This window comes from Mastigoproctus giganteus, chromosome 9 (assembly GCF_048544385.1).
Source record: "Mastigoproctus giganteus isolate SK-2022 chromosome 9, ASM4854438v1, whole genome shotgun sequence".
NCBI lineage: Eukaryota > Metazoa > Arthropoda > Arachnida > Uropygi > Thelyphonidae > Mastigoproctus > Mastigoproctus giganteus.
The window spans coordinates 42,011,140-42,033,800 of NC_143583.1; the positions used below are offsets into that span (position 1 = coordinate 42,011,140).

Below are 22,661 nucleotides of genomic sequence, written 5' to 3' on the forward strand. Positions count from 1 at the left end.
GCAAATTAATTATGTACTTGTATGGTTTTCGTTTGTAATCTTGTGTTTGTTTTAAATGAAAACGAAAATACCTAAACTTATGATAACTAACTTTTTCTTTATTCTCAATAAATATATTTTTCCGAAAAACTATTGTCACTTTTATATATTATGATTAATTGTAAATATTTACAAATACAAGATAATGTATATTGTCTTTTTTATTTAAATTTCAAATTTAAATATTGAATTTCTCTCCTGAATTTTAATAAAAACGTGTTCTGCTAAGTTTCCGGTTGTTTATCTTTTCTTCTGATTTAACAGCTTACCAGTTGTTTTCAGCTATCTTCCATTTATATCTATTAGAGGGAATAAATTAAAATCCATAATTATTATACTATAAAATAATAATAAATTTTATACATTGATAAATCTGCAACTGCAATTTACAGTACTTTTTAAAATGATAGATTTAAACATTGGTAATATAAGCTTGGGGTTATCTAAAATTTAGCAAGTAACTGAGTTAGTTGGTCTCAGGCGCGGATAGTATGCTTTTCTTCTGGAAACTAGAGTTTTTCATCCAGCAAACAGCAAATCGACCAAAGAACATACGCAATTTACGGGCATATTATATACGGCGCAACATGGCCTGATGTGCCTAAAACTCTACCACAACCAACCTACTTGATGTACCCTTTTTATAGAAGGCTTTTCATCAGGGTGCAGGCGTCCAGAATATTTTCCAAAAAATACTGTTGCATGGTGCATTTTATTGGCAATTTGGCTGTTGCTGAAAAATTCTACACGTTTTCTAGAATTTGCAAAGATCTTTAATCCTGTAAATAATATTTGGTTTTCTTTTTCGATATTTGTATTTGAATTGTATATTTTCGACAGTTGCTTTTATGTTACCTATATTATATATTTATTTAATATATTTTTAGTTATTTTTTTTTTTTATTTTTATTTTGTAATGAAACACCGAAATTTTCTTTTAGGTAGTGAGTTGGTGATTATTGGAAAGAGTTGCCTGCATGGGTGGTTGAGGCTGACGGCTTGGGGAAATTCAAAGCTTAGCTGGATTGAGATCTACGTGAGGAGGCAGTCAGATAGGTCGTTTATTATTATTTTTGTATAGCGGAAGCCTGGAAAAGCCTAGGTTCCACTATATAGTTAAATTACACTATTCTGTACTCTATAGCTAATACTAATACTGTAAATAATAATAAACAGAAAAGTGTGATGTTCATTTAAAATATAGAATAATACAGGCAAAATTAATATGATAAAAATCAATTTGTTTCTTACAGTTTTCGATGATTGTCCACCTTTTCGATTCAATTTTGTCTATTCTGAGCCAGTCTGGGTCGTGCATTAGCATTAATTCGTCTTCTTTGAGGTCGTTTCCTTTGGGGAGCTCTTTGTCGGCTTGTCCGTTGACTGGCTGCACGATATCTTGCTGAAAGAGTGTTTCACTATCATTAAATAAAAAAATGAACGTGACTTGACTGTTGTAGATGTCAAATACTGAAATAATAGGGTGAGCCAAATGAAAACGAGATTTCTGTTATTTAAATTTAAATTAAGCATAGTAGCAGCAGAGAAAATATGGCGTTTACGGTGACGGTCACGGTCACGCCACTGTAGACAACATTTGTCTTTTTTTTTTTTTTTTTTTTTTTTACTGCGGGGGATGTCTCTGCAACAGAAATTCGCCTGCATATATATGGAAAAGTTGCACAGAGAAAACTGTGTCCATCAGTGCACAAATAGGCTGATATTACCATGGAGGAAGAAGGCTCCGGAGAATCACCTTCTCCCACTGTCAGTTATCCCAGAAGAAAACGTCTTGGTAGATAAACTCTTAAAGGCAGATCGGCGTGTGATAAATGATGACGTTATCACAGAGCTAGATATTCGTCATGGGTCTGCTGACACCATCATCCATAATAGATTGTGGTATAAATTGAATTATTATTTTAACAAATATACGATACGAATACGAGCCGAGCTTGCGGCTCGTATTCGTATCGTATCGTAGCAATATGGCCTTAGGTGCTAATGCTCCTAAAAACTAAATAACAAACAAACAACCCTATTCCCTCCTCCTGCGATCGACTAACTACAGCCTCGAGCGAAGAGGACTTTAATCGTTTGATTCATCCTGTATATGAAGTTACGCACAACGATGTCACATAATGCGTTGTATTCTTTGGGTGTTCCACAGGGCCCATTACTTTTCAGTACTTACACTGAGTGGATAGAAATCATGGGATATCTATGTATCCCATAGTAACAGGTAGGCCCTCCTTTCGCCCGGATAAGAGCAGTCACACGACCAGGCATTGAGTACACTAGTTCACGAAATCGTTCCACAGATATTTCCATCCATACTTACTGTACCGCTGTCCATAATTCCGTCGCATACCCGAGTGGAGGATCCAAAGCGCGAACGGGCCTTTCCACAGCATCCCAAAGATGCTCCACAGGGTTCATGTCCGTGAACGGAACGGGGAGGCTTTTCGATGGTTGTAAAATCTGCGGAATGCTCTTCGACCCATGTTCTAGTCACCATGGCTCTGTGGGGAGGCGCAGAGGTCCCAACGTGTGCCAGTTGAACACACTCCAGACCATTACCGACCATCCATCTGCCTGAACAGTGGTTGACAAGACGGGTGCATAGCTTCGTGCGGTTTCTGCCAAATATGCACCCTCCCGTCCGCTCGAAATAACTGGAAACGGAACTCATCGGACCAGGAGACCTGTCTACAATCATCCAAGGTCCAGTGCCGTTGTTCTTTCGTTCAGTTGAGGCGTAGAGTCCTGTGTAGAGGTGTTAGCAATGGGACTCTGCTGGGTCAGCGGCTCCCATAACGCATTGCTGCTAATGATCGCCTGATGGACTTGGTGGAGACGTTTCTGGCACATCCCTCGTTGATATCGGCGGTGATTTGTGCCACTGTTGCTCTCCGGTTGGCTGAAACAATGCGATACAGACGTCGACGGCCACGTTCATCCACCACCTTTCTCCGCCGACAGTGCTGTCCACGATGAAATGTTATTCCGGAAATGGCGTATTCCCGATACACTCTTGATACTGTCGAACATAGTGCAATTTCTGTACCGCCTCCGCGACAGAGTGACCCATGCGTCGGGCACCCACTATCATCCCTCTTTCAAAGTCGGTTAACTCACGACGTTTATCCATACTGACATCGAATTACCGTCTACGTGAATGCAGTGATTCAGTGTATCTGTATACCTGCCAAGCGTTGGGTTCGTCCACTAGTGAGAGGGGTGACAGCGTCACTTTGCCCAGGAACCAGGTATCCCATGAATTCTGTCCTTTCAGTGTACGTGTACATTATAACCTGACTGTCATTCCCTTAGGAAGAAGTGCTTCAGTTATTGATGTATGTAGATGACATTAACCTTTAGTGAAACTCGGTAAAAATGAAGCGTTTGATGCGTTACGGAAAGTATATGGTGATGAAACCATGAGTCAGCCACGTGTGTACGAATTCCACAAACAGTTCAGAGAGGGATAGGAAGATTCACAGAGGGACATGAAGATGCCCATGACAACAAGAAAACCGCCAACTTCAACGACAGCCGAGAACGCTGAAAAAATTTGAGAAGTCTTGCGCCAAGACTGTCAGATGAGCATTCGACTAATAGCATAACAGTTACACATTGCCAAAGAAACAGTAAGAACAATTTTGACACAGCATGAGAAAGGTTTACACGCAAATAGTTCCGCGCGAATGGTTCGCAGTGAGAGAGTTTTTAACGAAAAATAAGATCACAACATTGGATCACCCGCCTTATTCATCAGATCTGGCGCCGTGCGAATTTTTCTGTTACTGAAAATTAAAATCCACCTCAAAAGAAAACGATTTGAGGAGTTAGCAGACATTCAGAAGAACACAACGCAGCAATTAAAAGCGGTATCTTCCGAGGACTTCTGCTGCTGTTTTAGATCCTGGAAAAATCGAGTGGAGCTCTGTATAGGCGCGACTGAAGAGTACTTAAAAGGGGATAAACATTGAAATTGTTGCATTTAAAATAATAAATGATTTTAAAAAAATATTTCTCGTTTCTTTTTAGCCTCACCTTGTATGTTTACTAAACAAAATGCTTTTTTCTGACCTATTGAACTTACATTCGTGCTGTGGTGAAACCTTGGTGATTAGTACCAAAATGTGAATTTTTTGGTCAAGAACAAGTACGTCAGTGTGCAGTTCATCTAGGGAGATGGGATGCCATCCAGAGTGTGATATATCCCAGTTTGGCATCGTCTGAGGAAGAAGATACTGTGGCAGATTTAGTTGGATTTATCTCCATTCCATAGGTAGCAATGTATTCTGAGTTCAGAGACTGGAAATCTGTTAATTCCGTCGGTCACAGCAACTTTTGTTCATAATCGTAGTAATCTCCTCGAAGGCCAACAAGTAATATTTATGGCTGTGTCTGACACGTGGTACCTGGTTGGAAGTGACCAACCATCAACGAAGGTGTGTTCAGCTATTAATGAAAGGATAGTGTATGTTAAACTGAACTAGTAGGATCCAGTTGGCATAAAGCATTTTAAAAATAAACATCTAAGCCTGAAATGATTAGAGAGAGAGTGACTGAAAAATAGGCAAACATGTTTCAACTGTAAAACTTCAGTTCTAATTATAAATACGCAATTACAAATACTCCAATTCTTCTTTCAGAAATAAATACTAAACTCATTTCCTTACAGACAGTTGTGAGAATTTTCAACAATTTTCGAGCACTTTTCGGGAAAAAAATAGTTTAGTAACAACTGAAACGAGAAGGAATCATGTAACCAGAATTGAATTATATTTTAATTTATTGCTAGTACGTATATAACAGCAGAATCACACAAATTTTTCAAGCACATACCCCACAGAAATGGAAGAATTTTTTATTATATTTGTAAGAAATGTGCCCACTGATCAAAACCAGACTTTGAAAATATTCATCACATTATCATAGGTGAAATATTGTTTCAAAGAAGTCTTTGAAGGAACAGAAAAGATGGTGTAGCTGCAGAAAGAATAGAATCCAACTTCCAACTTGAAACTGAGCAGGTTTTTCGTGAAGACAGAAATGTAAACATGCATTTTCCTACCCGAGGAATTACTGCAACCCTTAACTTTTTCGATTATATGCACGATTCTATCGAGTTGACGGGTACACCGAGTTCTATGGTGCTTGTCCTTTCCGCAAACATACCATACTTGGTTAGTACACGTTGCTTGGTTGTTGTTGTAAGGTTTTAAGGCCCATCAGCAACTTAGGACATATTCCGCAGTATATAATATGTCTGTAAATTGCGCGTGTGTGTGTGTGTGTGTGTGTGTGTGTGTTCTGTGGTCTATTTGACGTTTTGCTGGACGAAAATTCCGAGTTCCCGAAAGGAAAAAAAAAAAAAACTCTTGAGACCAACTAACTCAGCCACGTTGTAAAAAGACTCATAAAAATTCCGTGCGTCACTGATGGGGTTCTAACTCAGGTCTTTTCCACCCTGTGTGGTGAGGACGGTCATTATACAAACTATTTGCTACCCACGAGGGCGCCAAACATGTGACGGAACTTGATCAATGCTGCTCTTCGATGCTTTTCAAATTTAAAAAATAATTCGTTAGGATTTCTGCTATTAAATGATCCCTTCTCGTAACCAAATAAAAATATACAAAATTTAAGTACCTGGTTTTCTCAAGTTAGCATTTTCTTCTCCACCATCTCCACCTCCATCGCCATTATGTCCTGGTCCGTATGGATCATCGTAGCCATTCCCATACCCACCATTACCATACCCACCGTATCCAGCATTACCGTACCCTCCACCTCCTGGATAACCACCACCACCATAACCGCTACATTTCTTCGAAGTAATTGGACCTCCTCGACTGTAAAGTGATCGTTTCATGACACGGACCATGCCTTGCACAACGGGAATGGCTCTGATGTGAGATTCAGCGAGCTCGTTATTTTGGGATATTTCAGCCTCGATTGTGGGTGTCACAAAGAAAACGATGGATGTCGTGATGCATATGAAATAGATGCACATGACCTGGAAAATAATGAAAAACAATGACTATCCTTTAGCTTTAGAGTTATCAGATCAGTTCAAGTTATCAAAAAGATCATTATCCAAATGAATGTCATATACAGCTCTGTCTCAAATGTTCCAGGTAAAATTGTTTTTAAGGGGCAACGTTTAACTGAATTTATTAATACCGAGAAAACTGGTAAGGTTTGTGCTGCATCAACACGTCATACTCACTCGATGTAAGAGAATGGATGAGCAACGAGTAAGCAGTAAATTTTGCTTTAAGTGGTGTCGTCGTTTTCAGCAAGAAGGGAAGAAAACTGAAGATATAAACTGTTAACCATAATTAATGTTAACCGGAAAAAAAAATCTTCATTAATATTTCTGAAAATTACAAATGTATTATAGACAAAATATAAATGAAGTCTGTTTTAGATAGGATAGTCATGTAATTAGCGCATATATGTTGTTCCACGAAACGAACACCCTCACTCTCCATTACTCCATTACTATCTTAATATGTAAATACCCACACCATTTCATGAGCCACTCAAGGAACAGCTTTCTGCAGTCCACGATAGTGGCTCATGAAACGAGCAATAAACAGATACTGCTAATAATAATAAGTTTTGACGCATTTCCTATGGATTCCAGGAGAGCGCATGCCCAAGAATATTCTAACACAGTCTCAAGTTCTGAAGTGCTTTCTGGTGGTTGCAAACTGGCTTTAAATTACGTGCTGGAAGTGTGAAGTTTCCTTGCCATAATAATTGATTCGCGTCTCATTACCATTCACTCTTCGACTGAGAAATTCTTCACAGTGTCCCTCATATCGTGTTCGCATTTCTGTATGCACGTTCGCCCGGTCTTGTTTCTGATCTGGTATCAAATGATGTGGTACCCATAACAGATTCTCGCCATTTAAGGTGCGCTTTAACAGTCATGTGTGCACCTGCAGACACTCAGCTGCTCAGCTGACGGAGTGTGATTTTCAAATCTTCATCAAGGAATCTCTTGGGCCTTTGCAATTTGCTCTGGAGAGGTAAAAGTCCTTGACTGTCCAGGCGGCGAGCCGTTGGTCATAGATTATCGACATTCTTTAATGCGCCTGCGCCATTTGGGAACTGCAGCTTTCTTCAAACATTTGTCTCCGTAAACCTGTGACATTTCTCTCGCTGTCTCTATAGAATTCAGACACCCCACTGAACACGAACATTTCTCAGTCTTCAAAAGTTCCATTATGCATCACACAAAACGGTTCACAGTTACAACACCTCACTTAGGCCACTTTGCAACTACCAGACGATATGCCATAATGCATTTGTCTCATCGTATCCTTAGATATGCATTCTCTTGCCATCTACCGGCAGGTCGCCGAAACTTAAATGATTGTACAGTGGCGCTACCATCCCGCGAATTAAATGATCAGCCTGTGCACAGAAATCCAGTCCATCATATGCGCTGATATGTTAATTTTTTTTTAAATTTTGAATGCCTGCTGGCACACGTTAGAGTTAGAACTCCGATTTAAGTTTAATAGTTGATTAATATCCAGCATATCACCTGTTTATTTCCTTGGAAACAGGAGCGTAACTATCATGGTGCAGGAATGTGACATGCGCATTTCTTACCCCTGGTGGTGGTGGTGGTGCCCGGAACTTAAATCGTCACTGCTCACGCATATCCTAATAAAATTGAATTTAATAAAAAGAACAGCACGTAGTAGTGAATAAACGATGAGAGTGTTGTCATTATAAAACCAGCTAGTAGAGTTTATCATTGTTTTAAAGGCGCTTTACTTCTTCCCTTGGTACATTTAAAGTATAAAAACTGAATGAGGAAACAAAGAAAGTTATGGCTTTCGGAAAACTTACCTTTCTTCCAATGTCCGATCTGCACCCACAAGAAAGAGAGAGAGTAGTTAGAAACACAAAACCTTTATATGACCACATAAGAAAATGTAACGTTCTCGCAATAAAGCGCAAAGTACACCTTATTTCTTTTGTATGTTCAGGCAGTTCCACAATATTTAGGTTAGGGTGCTTTTGTTACCAAGATCCTGGTAATGAAAAGCGGAAAAAATAAGTTTCCTCATCACACTGGGACAGACCTCGACTTGCGTGCCGAAATATGTAGAACACGAAGGACTGTTTGATCAGCGACTTTTTTTTACAAGCTTTATAACTATGTAATAGTACTTTAATGTGCGTCAAAAATGCCAACTTTCTGCAAATACATAAATTGAACAAACATCGTGAGTTCTCTTACTTTTCGATCAAGTGATAATTCTTTTCCTGAAGTGCACTGCACCACTTAATTCCAGAAAAAAAGTGGTGTAATGGTTAAGATTTATGGTGGCCGCTTCCACTACTCTAAGCAATGGTAGTTGCTTCTCAATTGTTATTTTCCTTCTCAGGCTATTAATCGTTACTGTGATATCCAAGGAATATAAGACCTATAAGGAAATGAGATTTTAGAGTGGTGAGCAGTAGAGTCTAAAGCAGTTATTTGGACAAATTCAGTGAGGGAAAATGCATACTATAGTTAGAAACTTCAAAGAGGGGGGAACATCGGGATGAACCGAATAATATGTAACAGATTATTATTATTATTATCTATCTATATATTAAAAAAAAAGCTTTCCTCCTAGTGATATTTATTCGAGCTAATGGGAAAAGAGGGCGGACAATTACGTAGCTACAAATGCGCAGGTAAACTGCTTTGTTGTCCTCCATTGAAAGACAACTGCCTCCATAACGTTCACCAACTTCGTGCATATGCTTCACTGTCTAATACATAACCACGCCCGGCATCATTTGATATTCCATTGTAATGTCAGCTTACGAAGGAGCACGATATATACTTTGTATATTTGTAAATAGTTTAGTATTTTGTAAATATTTTAAATATTTGTACAGTTTGTAAATATTTTAGTTAACTATTTGAGTCCTGCTATTTCGGATGCAAGAATATTCCTCATGCATTATGGAACCCAAAGCAAAAGGCCTTTTTCTTAGTGATCTATGTAAATGCAGGTAGATATAGTGATAGTTATTCCACCTTGAGAATACCACGGGGTGGGGTAATCAACGGGAGAAGAGGAATGCGAGTTACGTGGTACAAATGGGCGGGGAAATTACGTCACTACAAATGCGCAGGTAAATTATTACATAGGTAATTTCTTGATTAGATATCGATCAGTGAATTTCGACAGGTGTGTCTTTTATGTAGAAAAGTGGAGCATTGAAATGAATAAGTACATCGTGCCAGCATACTATGAAATAACCAGGCTAGAGACTGATATGCAATGTATAGGTCGCGACTGCATACAAAGTGGTTGGAACAATAGCCGGATATTCAGGTCACTGAACAGCGATTAGCAGACCAAAGAAGGACCATCGTCACGAAGAACCTAATAGCTCCTGCCATCTTGGGAAAATCAAGCAGCATGTCAGCAATCAACTACAAACTACAAAGAATACGGAACAAGAGTAGAAACAGCAAGAAGAAATACAACCCAGAGCAGATGAAATTGAAAGAGACGAAGTCATGATATTCAGAATAGAAGATGAATAGAAGAAGGCCCTAACTGAATTCGAAGGAATGAATCCCGTAAGAACCCACGTGGTACCTAAGCAGAGGCCAAATAAAATCCTGTGAAGAGTAACAGACCATCTCAATCGGCAAATAATGCCACATCACCTTGACAACAATGGTGCAACACTTGAGTCTATCCACGCCGCTCTATACTGTGCGGCCATAGCAGCTACTAGGATTAATGGAAAATAAACAACGAGAGACAAGCAGCAAAAGAAACGAAAACAGACGGAACGACCAACAAAAGAACCGAAAACAGACGGAACAACCAGCTTGGGAAAGAAGACTTCTGCAGAATATAAAAGAAATTGAGAATGAAGAGTTAAAATAGGTCAGTTGACCTAGTACCAACAGGTTAATAGAAGTAATAAATTGATGGCAAAGGTGAAGAGCATCCTCAAGAGATACAGCTTCCACATCAAACATGAAACCAGAAATCAGAGAATAGGAGAACACTTGAACCCACTGAAGCAGAACCTCCTGGAACTCAGCAAGAGAGTACACCGATACAAAGAGAGTTCCTAGTGGAAAATAAACAACGGAATCTTCGATGAGGACCAAAGAGCCTTCTACAGGAAACTGGTTGAAGGTAAGAAATCAGGAAACGGACCACCCGAGAAGAAGACGATTGAGGAGTTCTGGGGAAATATCGGGAGCAGTGAAGTAAGACATAACAGCAGAGCACCACGGATAGAAATAGAACGGGAGAAATGGGAGATGAGAGAATGGGAGATTCGAGGAAAAGAAGCAAAACAGTCTACCAGGTACACCCACAACTGGCTACCCCAGGAATCGAAAGGCAGATCAATCAACTGCCTCCCAACAATGTACAAGATCCTGACCAGCTGCATAACCAAAAAGATATCAGACCATTTGTGGACATGTGAATATGTAAGGGCGGCACCTAGAACGTTTGTTCAACTCCGCCTCGTATCTCTGTGAAGAACAGTATCACTACAATTGGGCCAAATGTGTGTGACGTAGGTTTGTGTGTATTATGTGTGTGTTCTGTTGCTCTGTTATGGCCGCTTGGCTACCCAGAAGCATAAGTCACCTGGACAGATCATTCTGGGTACTCGTCCACACCACGGGAAGATGGGCCAGTCCCAATAAAACACGTACAGTCTCTAAAGAGACTCTGACCCACGTGGTGTTGCCAGAAGGTGGGCCAGGAACCTCTGGGGGCCCATTCCAGAGGCAAGATCAACCCCCTAAAATCAGCACAAATAACTTACTCTCTAAAGGGCAGCCCAACAACGTTGGAGCCTGTGCTTAACGGCTCCTCAGTTCCAAGTATTCAAACACACAAAGATCTGGTGGTCCTTTTCGACTCCAAACTATCTTTCAACGATCACATAAACCTCATACAGTCGAGGCTGAATTCACTACGCCGGGTCGCCAAACAACAGCTGCTCCACACCACCGAACCATAACTGGTAAAATGATACATCGTATCAATCCTTTACCCGACAATACTGTATGTTTCAGAGATATGGGCCTCGGCCGCCGAATCCAACATTAAAAGAATATTCTCTGCCGAATTCTGGCTTCTAAAATGGGCCAACAGCAAACTCCACCTTCCCCCAGCTCTCAGATCAACGCAGTTAGCAGAAGCTCTTCAACTACGCAGGCTCCGATCCTACATCGGAGAAAGAAGGCTGCTGTTCACCATCAAGATGGCCACCGGTAAAATTACAGAGCCGAACTTCTGGGATCACTGCTCTTGGCGCATTCCTCCCCCTTATCTCCGGTCTTCAGCACAGCTGCTAGCAAACCGTAACCGGCTGGTACTAACCGACAGATTCCTGCCAAAGCAAATGCTGCCCTCACTGCAAGCCATCGACGGGGACCTCCAAGAAGTGGTCAATAATAAAAAATACAGGAAGGGTATCCTCGTCGAACTGAAAATGTGAAACTGTGCTTTGTTGCCTTCCAATAATCTGATGTAACATATATGTTTTTCTCATTTGTATCTCTTTTGTAAATATGTTTTGTAAACCCCCCTGGCACCACCATGCCGTGATGGGACTAATTGTATGTCTATCATTGCTGCAATTAAAGATTCTATTATTATTACAAAAAGGAAAAAAAAAAAAAAACTACCCGCGTTGTAGGTTGTAAAAAAAAATAAACAAAAATAAAATAAAATAAATAAAAAATAAAAAATAATAAAAAAAGCTAGTGGGGCGTGCAGGTAATATATTATAATAAAGGTAATACATTGTAATATATTATAATAATAAAGTGATATATTTATGTGTGAGAAATAAAAATAAAATAAAAATTGATAGTGTGGCAAATTGAGCAAAAAAAACGATATTAATTATATTAATAATAAAATAAAACTAATAATAATAATAAAAAATAAATAAAAATAATAAAAATTAAAATAAAAAATAAAATAAAAAAATAAAAATAAATAAAAATTTGAATTTAGCCTTCCCCTTCACAAGTGTGAAATCTAGGCAGGCTGTAGAATTGTTTTTCTGGTTTTGGTTGGCATTGGCATACAAGGTCTTTCGCCTAATAAAAATGCCAGATGCAAAGGCCTGCACGGAGGAAAGATTGTATGGAGTCTGGATTAGTTGATCCACATTGGTTGCGGAGAAGTTCAGAATGTCTCTCCGAAGTTGATCTCTGAGATCCTCGTACAAGTCACAGTCAAAAAGAAGGTGGTACCAGTTTTCCTTGCCTCCACAAAAGCATAGGTCGGTAGCGAGAAGCCACAGTTGGTACAGCTTTTCATTCAGGGAGCCGTGGCCGGTCACCAAGAAGGACGTTTCAAGGCTGAGAGAGATCAGACCATTTACAGAGTCAGAACATAATGGCCGAACAGCAGAAAGGATGCAAGCGGAGGAGCAAAGGATGCAAAGAGCAATTAACCATAGATGCCGCAGTTATACAGCAAGCATACAAGAAGCACCGCAATCTATACACGGCCTACATCAATTACCACAAGGACTTCGACTCTGTACCTCATAGCTTGCTAATAGAGACCCTGAAGATTACAATGTCAATCCGATAATGACAAACTTTCTAGGAGCAACAGTCGCGAAATGTAATACCACCATTAATGTCGAGAACATCACAACCAGGCCAATCCCCATTAGAAGAGGAATCTTTCAGGGAGATGCTCTCATCCCACTGTGGTTCTGTCTAGCACTCAACTCGCTATCAATCATGCTCAATGGCAGCAAGTATGTATATAACCTTAAAGAAGGAAGAAAGAAACTGCACACCCTCACCCACCTGATGTACATGGATGACATCAAGCTCTAGCGAAAACCGAGAAACAACTTCAGCAACTACTCCTGATTACAGAAGAATACAGTAAGGATATCAGGATGGAATTTTGTCTAGACAAATGCAAGACCCACACACTGCACCATGGAAATTTAGTTGGCCGAAATACCAGCTGCTGACTGGTAAAGAGATCAAAGCTATAACAGAAGGAGAAACCTACAAATAGCTGGGGATGATGGAGGCTCAGCAGTTAGAGCAGAAGGAAATCAAGAAGTACCTGACCGAAAAATATCATCAGAGACTCAGAAGCCTGCTGAAAGCAAAACTGAACGGAGGGAACACAGTTAAAGCCATAAACCCCTATGCAGCTCCTGTAGTATCATACACCTTGGTGGCCATAGATCGGAGTAATACCGAGCTAGAAGATATCATGCGAAAGACAAGGACAATGGTGACCAAGAGCCGACAACACCATCCGAAGTCAGCAGTGGAGAGACTATAACCATTGCTCAGAAAGAGGGAGAAAGAGGCCTGATAGAGCAACAGAAAACAGCGATAGTTAACCTGAAGGATTACTTCTATAACAACACAGCAACACTCCACCAGGCCATAAGGAAAATAGATAAGTGGTATACCCCACTCAACCTAAGCGAGGAAATCCTTCCCGCCCAGACGGTACCAGAAACGAAGTTGGAAAGATGGGGAAAGGAGACACTCCATAGAAGACACTACAATGATCCCAATCAAGGTCACATAGATAACATTGCTTCCAATGCATGGCTCAAGACCAGGACGCTCTTCCCCGAGACTGAAGGATTCATGCTGGCCATCCAAGGCCAGGTAATCAACACCAGAAAGTATAAAAAATACATCGCAAAGGAGCCCCGAATGTCAGATGACACATGTCGTCGATGCCAAGTGGCCTCAGAAACGATCCAACACATCACCGCGGGGTGCAAGGTGATCACCCAGACTGAGTACACTCATATCCGACCAGGTAGCCAGGATAATACACCAGAAGCTAGCGAGGAAATACCAGTTGACCACACACCTCAACAGCATCAGCTGGGCCACTCCAACAAAACCTACCAATCGGCCCAAGGGGAACAACCATTCACTGTGCAAGATTCACAAACTGCCGTACAAAAAATAAAAAAAGAACCCGGGACTGGACATGCTTGAACCAGAACTGGTAAAAAAGATGGCCGAGTATGCCCGAACTTGTTGTTAGACTTATATAACCACTGGCTTCGTCAGGGCTGGTTCCCCTCGGATTGGATGGTAGCCAGCATAAAATTAATCATAAAAAACCCATCAAAGCAGCCACATATACCAGAGTCCTATCGACCTATAGCCCTCCTGTCCTATAGCCCATTTTTCGATTATAAAATTGCAAAAAGTAAACTTTAATGCTCTAAAATAAAACTGAATTCTTTTTTTTTTTTTTTTTTTTTTTTTTTTTTTACTACATATGTATTTAGTTTATAATTGTGTAAACGGGATTAACTCAATAATCATAGAAAATCTACAAATTCTATTGATTTATTATACAGGGTGTTTCAGTTAAACGTTTCAGAACTTCTAAGAGGGGTAGGGTACATCCTGACAACTCGAAATCATATAGCAATGTGGGGTCGGAAATGCTTTCCTGAAGCGGTGTTGTACACAGAAGCACCATAAAAAGAAAAGAGACCGTAAGTGAGAAATCGTTTTAATAATACATGAAAAGAAGCAAAAGGTACATGGATTAAAGTAAGTGTTCGAAGTTTCTTCCACGGGCTACAATGCACGCCTCACATCTCCGACGCATGGACATCCGAACATTCTGGAATACTCCAGGCGAATTTCGAATTTCTTCGGCAGCTACTGGGATTCTTGCAACCAGCTCCTCAGCATTGTTAACAGGGGTGTCATAAACTAGCGATTTCATATGACCCCAGAAATAAAAATCAAGACATGATAGGTCGGGTAGGCAACCGAGCAGGCCAACGCACGGGACCACCACGTCCGATCCACTGTTGACCAAATGTGACATCCAGGTAGTTACGAACATCTCCGCTATAATGGGCAGGGGCTCCATCCTGTTGGAACCACATTGTCTGTTGCGTCGATGTAGAAATCTGTTCATCTCTCAAAAGTTGTGGCAATACTTGCTGCAGAAAGATCAAGTAGATAGGTCCGGTTAGACGACACGGTAACAGGTAAGGTCCGATGAGGTGATCTCCCATAATACCGGCCCATACATTGACCGAAAATCGAATCTGTGCTGCACGACGTCGTATTGCATGCGGGTTCTCGACCGCCCAGATATGGTCGTTATGCGTGTTGAAAATTCCTTCCCTTGTGAAGGATGCCTCATCGGAAAACAACACTTCAGTAGGAAAAAGGGGATTTGTAGCACATTTTCCAAGGTACCACTGTGCGAAAGCAATACGAGGTGCATAATCCTCCGGTTGCTGTGTCTGGACACGCTGCACGTGAAACGGATGCGTGTCTTGTTCTCGGAGAATCCTCCAGACGCTGCAATGGGAAACCCCGACTGCGTTTGCTAGACTTCGTGTACTCGTTCTTGGATTCCCCTGTACATGCTGCAGCACATTCTGTTCGACGGCTGGAGTCCGTGCTGTTCTTACCCTGTCCTGTCAGCTCTTTCAAATGAACCTCTCTCAGCTAACCTCTGGTGCAGTCTTGCAAAGAAATTATGACTGGGAATACGCCTCGTCGGATATCGTTCCGCGTACAAACGCTGTGCGGCTGGCCCACTACAATTTGCAGCCCCGTACGCCAAATGCATATCGGCTAACTCTGCGTTCGTGTAATCATCCATCCTACTAACTTGGCGTTCTTGTTCAAGAAATTCGAAATTCGCCTGGAGTATTCCAGAATGTTCGGATGTCCATGCGTCGGAGATGTGAGGCGTGCATTGTAGCCCGTGGAAGAAACTTCGAACACTTACTTTAATCCATGTACCTTTTGCTTCTTTTCATGTATTATTAAAACGATTTTTCACTTACGGTCTATTTTCTTTATGGTGCTTTTGTGTACAACACCGCTTCAGGAAAGCATTTCCGACCCCACATTGCTATATGATTTCGAGTTGTCAGGATGTACCCTACCCCTCTTAGAAGTTCTGAAACGTTTAACTGAAACACCCTGTATGTTAGTTTAGCATTCACATTATCAACTTTCATTTGAAGCTATTCTTAAACATTATCAAGATAAATCCTTTTACAACTTTAAAATGCATTACCTTAAGTTGATTAACGACGCACGAAACTAAATTTTTCAGCGTAAGCCAAAATAAAAAAAGTAATAAAAAATTACCCTGCCTTCTTCTAGTCAATCCCTGCAAAAAACTTGAGCGAGCCATTCCACAGCCTGAAATTCCTACAGAGGAAACGAACTCAGCATCCAAGCGGAAAAATAATAAAAAAAAAAGTCGTCGAAAAGAGCGACAGAGAGACAAGAAGCCAGCAAGGGATGAGAGGAAGTTAGAACATCCTCTGCTCCCAAGCAGAAAATAAAAACAACGAAAAGCAGGACGAAAACTTAGAATCGCTAGATCCGACTCTCCCAGAGGGGACGGTACTGGAAAAGACCCTCTCTCTCAGAACAACATTAGAGAACCTCCTTAAAGATACCAGCAACAGAATAACTACTGGACTTCGAGGAAAAATAGTGTCCATCTGGACAAAGCTGGAGATGGTCCCACTCCAAACCAATCTAGAGTGCAAAACAGCTTAAGCGAAACTGGAGGCCCTCCAATCCGTGGTAGCAGACCAAATGCCAGTGCGCGCTCCCTCGTATGCAGAAGCGCTTAGGACCCGAACGATTTCTGACCCAACTCCAACTGCGACTTCAGCGATGAAAAGCAGGACCCTCCTGCAAACACCACATTTGGTAATACTGCGCCCGACCTCCACAGACGAAAACAGTACCAGAGAACAAGTCAAAAATCAGGTGGTCACAAAGTTAGCAGACGACTTCAGAGATACCATGTAAAATCGGTAAGAAAGACTCGAAACGTAAGAATTATCATCGAGACTCAAACAAAAGAGGACACAGCAAAAATCCTACAAAATGAGAAAATTCAATTGCTCGGACTTGAAGCCCTACTCCATAGACGCAAAGGACCTAACCTAAGGATATATAACCTCGACAATGATCTGACACCAATGATCTGCACTCCAGGAGGAACTGTATCGCAGAAACCTCCAGCACGCACATCCGGAAGCAGAACCTGCCAACTTGAACTTTCCCAAGTTCAAGACGAAAGTCAGAACAGGAAATACTTACCACTGGATCATGGAGTCGTCACCAGCGGTCTGGTGCACGCTTAGCCAGACCGACAGAGCGTTTATAAACTGTGGCAGTTACCGCTTTAGGGAGCAATTAGGCTCCACAAACCACTTCCCGCTAATCCGGACAGTTCCCGCCTATCCAGACGGCGTCGACATGGAAGGAAAACTAGAAAAAAGAAAGGGCTCTCAGCAATCCAACCAGTATGAGGACGTCCAGATCATCGCAGAAGAAACGGATCATATGGAAACACCCGACCGGGTGCCCCCCCCCCCCGACTATGCGGAAAAACATCAAAAGGACGGGTCCCAAACGGGAACGGGAAACGCGATCCCAGGCAGAGACGAGAGAGCATCTGAACACATCATGTCAACAGAAGGAAATGAGTGACGACAAGCAGAAGCAGCATCCACCGCTGGATTCTACCATGCCGGAGAGTACGATTTACCAGAAATCCCTGTTACTAAATACGACCCTTGAAAATCTGTTCAAGGAAAACGCAAGTAGAGTATCCGCTAGCCTTAAGGCCCAAATAGTCACAATCTTCCACAATATGGAAACAATATTAGTGAACACGCATCTTGAATGCGAAAGAGCCATCACGCGTCTAGAAGCATACAAAGAATGTGGGGCAAACCAAATGCCACAGCTCACTCCTACATATGCCCAACCGCTGAGGACAAATACACAGGAGCCGCCAGCGGCAATAACCAAGCGCAGAACGCTATTACCAACTCCAAACTTCATCTTCCTCCGACTAACATCCACAGAAGAGCATGCCACAAGCTAGGCGGTTAAAAATACCGTAATAACAAAACTCGCAGAAGATCTAAAAACAACAAGAATAAAATCTGTCCGCAAAATAAGAAACACTGGGGTCATAATAGAAATCCTGACCAAAGAAGTTGCCCAGAAGATAATAGCAAACCCGAAATTACAGACACTGGACCTGTAAGCAGCGTCCCGTAGAAGAAAAGGGCCTAGTATCATCATATATGATACGGACAAAGAAATAACACCAGCAACACTCCGGGAAGAACTCTACATAAGAAACCTGCAACAGGATCATCTGGAAGTCAACCCGATGACGCTAATAACACCACGGTACCAGACAAAATCCAGCTCAAGGAACGCCACAAATTGGGTGGTGGAACCCTCGCCGGCAGCATGGAAGACCATAAACCGACACAACAGGGTTTTTTATAAACTGGAGAAGTCATCGCTACAATGAGCATGTGACCGTCCCCAATTGTTTAGATGTGGTCGATTCGGACACACTGCCTATACCTGTGCCCAAACTATTCCCACATGTGGCCACTGCGCTGAAAAGGGCCACGAATTCAAGGAATGTCCTAAAATAGCAGAACTTCTAACATGCGCGAACTGTAAGTCGCAACAAATGCAAGGCATCATTCAATCAGGGATAACAAGTGCCCTGTTTATATTAAAGCAAAGGGAATGTACCAACTAAGACTGGACTATGGCAGCATGCCTTAAACACTATAACAACAACCGGGTCCATTTCGTCCAGCTAAATGGCCAAAGATCTAAAGCAGTCGCAGCCCGGCTAACCAAAAAAGCTGATGAAAAGAACATAGACATCGTGCTTATACAGGAGCCTTACACCCACAGTAAAGAGGTCAGGGGATGCCCGCTGAATTACAAAATAGTCCAAATAGATGGGGAAACCGCTTGGACAGCGGTTCTAATAAGGAACCCTAACTACACGGTAATCGCGGGCGGCGTGCGCTCACATAGTCACAGCCCTGGGAGAATTCTATGCGGTTTCACTCTACTGCAGGCCAAGAGAGGATATCTTACCTACCATAACATATCTGCAGAGCATATGTGCAGACTTCATGAACGCAAAAGTAATTATCGGTGCAGACGTAAACCGTTGCTCAGCTGCATGGCACAGTGAAATCTAGGAACGACGTGGTGCTACAAACGGACAGCGCCTTGGGGAATTCCTCACGAACAGTTACTTCACCATCTTAAACCGACTACATAATCTGCAGACCTTCTCCAGCACCATGGGGGAGGCTACAATAGATATTACACTGGCCACCATCTCTATTGCTGACCACATTACCTTGTGGACTGTTACCGAAGATTGGGCAACGTCTGATCATAGAGCAATCAAGTTCAACTTGAACCGATCCATAACCAGAACAACACCAAAGCAAAAGCAATTTAAATATGCCATCCACAAGGCTGACTGGCCTATGTTCCAGGAGACGCTGCGTATGACTGAAAATACATTTGAAACGGATAGACTAAATCTAGATCAACATCAAACTATAATAACAAAACTAATCACTGACGCTGCTATCAAAAAGAAAAGACCAATCCCAAGGGCTGTCCCCTGGTGGTCCCCAGAGCTCCAACAACTCAGACAGGAGATGAACACCTCCAGGACAGGAAAAGCTTCCAGCGTTCCAGGCGCAGTTGGCCTGCTGCTGAAGTGGAGACACTGCTGGAGCAATACCGCGCAATCAAAAATCGATACACAGCTAGGATCCGGGAACGGAAGCAGCGTACATGGGAGCACCTGGTCTCTGAGAGAGGAAACAATGATCCTTGGAGAGTGGTTTTTCTTGTGACCACAAAAAGCTTCCAAGAGGTGAAGTTATCCCAGCAACCAGGAGGTCACAAGGAGAATATACCAAGACGTGGAAAGACTCCATTAATAACATTTTGGACGCCATGTTTCTGGAATACCAGGACCCAATTACGTCAGAACATAGTGGCATAATGGCATAGTATTTAGGTTCAGGCGCCACCGGTGGTTTCCCACATCTGCACCATATGTACTCTGTGATGAAATGCAGAACTACTGCACAGCCAGAAAAAAAAGTGTAATGTCTGGTTAACGTAGTATTGTGCTTTGTTCTGTTGTTGAGTCTGGCTCTTTGGTCGCGGGGCCCCTACTGGGATTCTACGTTGCCCGCCACAACCACTGGGAGGTGAGTCAGACTGCCCACGATACTCTGGCTGATTCTGCCAGGGTTGCCTAAGTTTCCTGACAGAAGCCATAAAAATATAATAATAAAATAAATAAATAAAATAATAAAAAATAAAATAAAATTTAATTTAAAAAAATAATAAATAAATAAAAAATAAAAATAATAATAAAAAATAATAAAAAAAATGAAGAGTGAAAAAAAAAGTTGAGGCTGTAAAAAAAATAATAAAATAAAAATAAATAAAATAAAAAGATAAGAGAGCATATGGGGGGGAGTAAGAGAAGAAGTAGAGGTCAAATGTGGGGAACAGTAGTTAACATTAGCATTAGCAGAGACATTTGATGCAAGAAAGCAAGCTTATGCAGCATCAGCCAAAAAAAAAAAAAAAAACTTCCACTTCACCCCTCTGTTCGTTCAAACTACCTGTCCAGCTGAGCCTTAAACTTATTTAGGCTATCAACTTCCACGACAAGGGATGGAAGTCTGTTCCACCAACCAACCACCCGCTGGCTAAAGGCAAATTTCCGCACGTCTATCCTACATCTGTCTTTCCTCAATTTGAATTTATGCCCTCTCAGGTGATTATTCTGAGCGAGAGGAAGAATCCCATCAGCATTGAGCATGCTCAAACCATTCAAGGCTTTATACACCTCTATCAGATCACCTCGCTGGTGCCTAGTCTCCAGACACTGTAATTTGCAAAACTTAAACCTTTCTTCGTAAGAGCACCCCTTTGTTCCATTCACTAATCTTGTTGCCCTTCTCTGTACTCGTTCCAGCAGCTCTACATCCTTCTTGAAATGAGGCCTCCAGACCTGTATACAGTACTCTAGGTGTGGCCTGACCATTGCCTTATACAAGGGAATAATCACCTCCTTATCCCTGCTAGAAAAATTCCTATATATCATTGACAATACACCATGAGCTACTCTTGCAACCCGTCTGCACTGCTCAGAGAACTTCATATCTGCCTGCACAACCACCCCCAGGTCCCTTTCATTCTCTACCACTGTCAGTGTAATACCACAGAGTTGATACGTTGCTCTGGAGTTGCTGTTTCCCATGTGTAGTACTTTACATTTGTCAATGTTAAACTTCATTTCCCACCACTCAGCCCATCTGCTCAACCTTTCCAGATCCTGTTGCAGCAGCATAGTGTCAGTAGTGTCCTTGACAACCCAGCCTACCTTTTATCGTCTGCAAACTTGGACATTAAGCTTGATATACCCTCATCAATATCATTTATAAATACAGAAAACAATAATGGACCCAACACTGAGCCCTGAGGGATTCCACTAATAACATTAGTCCACGACGAGCAGTGTCCATTGATTACCACTCTCTGTCTTCTCCCCCTCAACCACCCCTTTATCCATAGCAGCAATTTGCCTCCAATGTCACACTGCTCCAATTTGTGCAGCAGTCTTCCATGTGCAACAGTATCAAAAGCCTTTCTAAGATCCAAGTATACAGGGTGTTTCAGTTAAACGTTTCAGAACTTCTAAGAGGGGTAGAGTACATCCTGACAACTCGAAATCATATAGCAATGTGGGGTCGGAAATGCTTTCCTGAAGCGGTGTTGTACACAGAAGCACCATAAAGAAAAGAGACCGTAAGTGAGAAATCGTTTTAATAATACATGAAAAGAAGCAAAAGGTACATGGATTAAAGTAAGTGTTCGAAGTTCCTTCCACGGGCTACAATGCACGCCTCACATCTCCGACGCATGGACATCCGAACATTCTGGAATACTCCAGGCGAATTTCGAATTTCTTGAACAAGAACGCCAAGTTAGTAGGATGGATGATTACACGAACGCAGAGTTAGCCGATATGCATTTGGCGTACGGGGCTGCAAATTGTAGTGGGCCAGCCGCACAGCGTTTGTACGCGGAACGATATCCGACGAGGCGTATTCCCAGTCATAATTTCTTTGCAAGACTGTACCAGAGGTTAGCTGGGAGAGGTTCATTTGACAGAGCTGACAGGGACAGGGTAAGAACAGCACGGACGCCAGCCGTCGAACAGAATGTGCTGCAGCGTGTACAGCGGAATCCAAGAACGAGTACACGAAGTCTAGCAAACGCAGTCGGGGTTTCCCATTGCAGCGTCTGGAGGATTCTCCGAGAACAAGACATGCATCCGTTTCACGTGCAGCGTGTCCAGACACAGCAACCGGAGGATTATGCACCTCGTATTGCTTTCGCACAGTGGTACCTTGGAAAATGTGCTACAAATCCCCTTTTCCTGCTGAAGTGTTGTTTTCCGATGAGGCATCCTTCACAAGGGAAGGAATTTTCAACACGCATAACGACCATATCTGGGCGGTCGAGAACCCGCATGCAATACGACGTCGTGCAGCACAGATTCGATTTTCGGTCAATGTATGGGCCGGTATTATGGGAGATCACCTCATCGGACCTTACCTGTTACCGTGTCGTCTAACCGGACCTATCTACTTGATCTTTCTGCAGCAAGTATTGCCACAACTTTTGAGAGATGAACAGATTT

The 22,661-nt window shown here is 41.9% G+C and overlaps 1 protein-coding gene across 1 annotated transcript; it reads right to left on the minus strand.

Moving 5' to 3' along the window:
• Positions 1-241: 241 nt before the first annotated feature.
• Positions 242-7,974, minus strand: LOC150080176 (uncharacterized). The gene is made up of 4 exons (XM_090381603.1): positions 7,921-7,974; positions 5,701-6,067; positions 1,291-1,441; positions 242-338 (listed from the first exon to the last, which is right to left on the minus strand). The coding sequence occupies exons 2-3, from the start codon at positions 6,062-6,064 to the stop codon at positions 1,320-1,322; spliced, it is 486 nt and encodes a 161-aa protein (XP_090237729.1). The 5' UTR covers positions 6,065-6,067; positions 7,921-7,974; the 3' UTR covers positions 242-338; positions 1,291-1,319.
• Between the last annotated feature and the right edge of the window lie 14,687 nt (positions 7,975-22,661).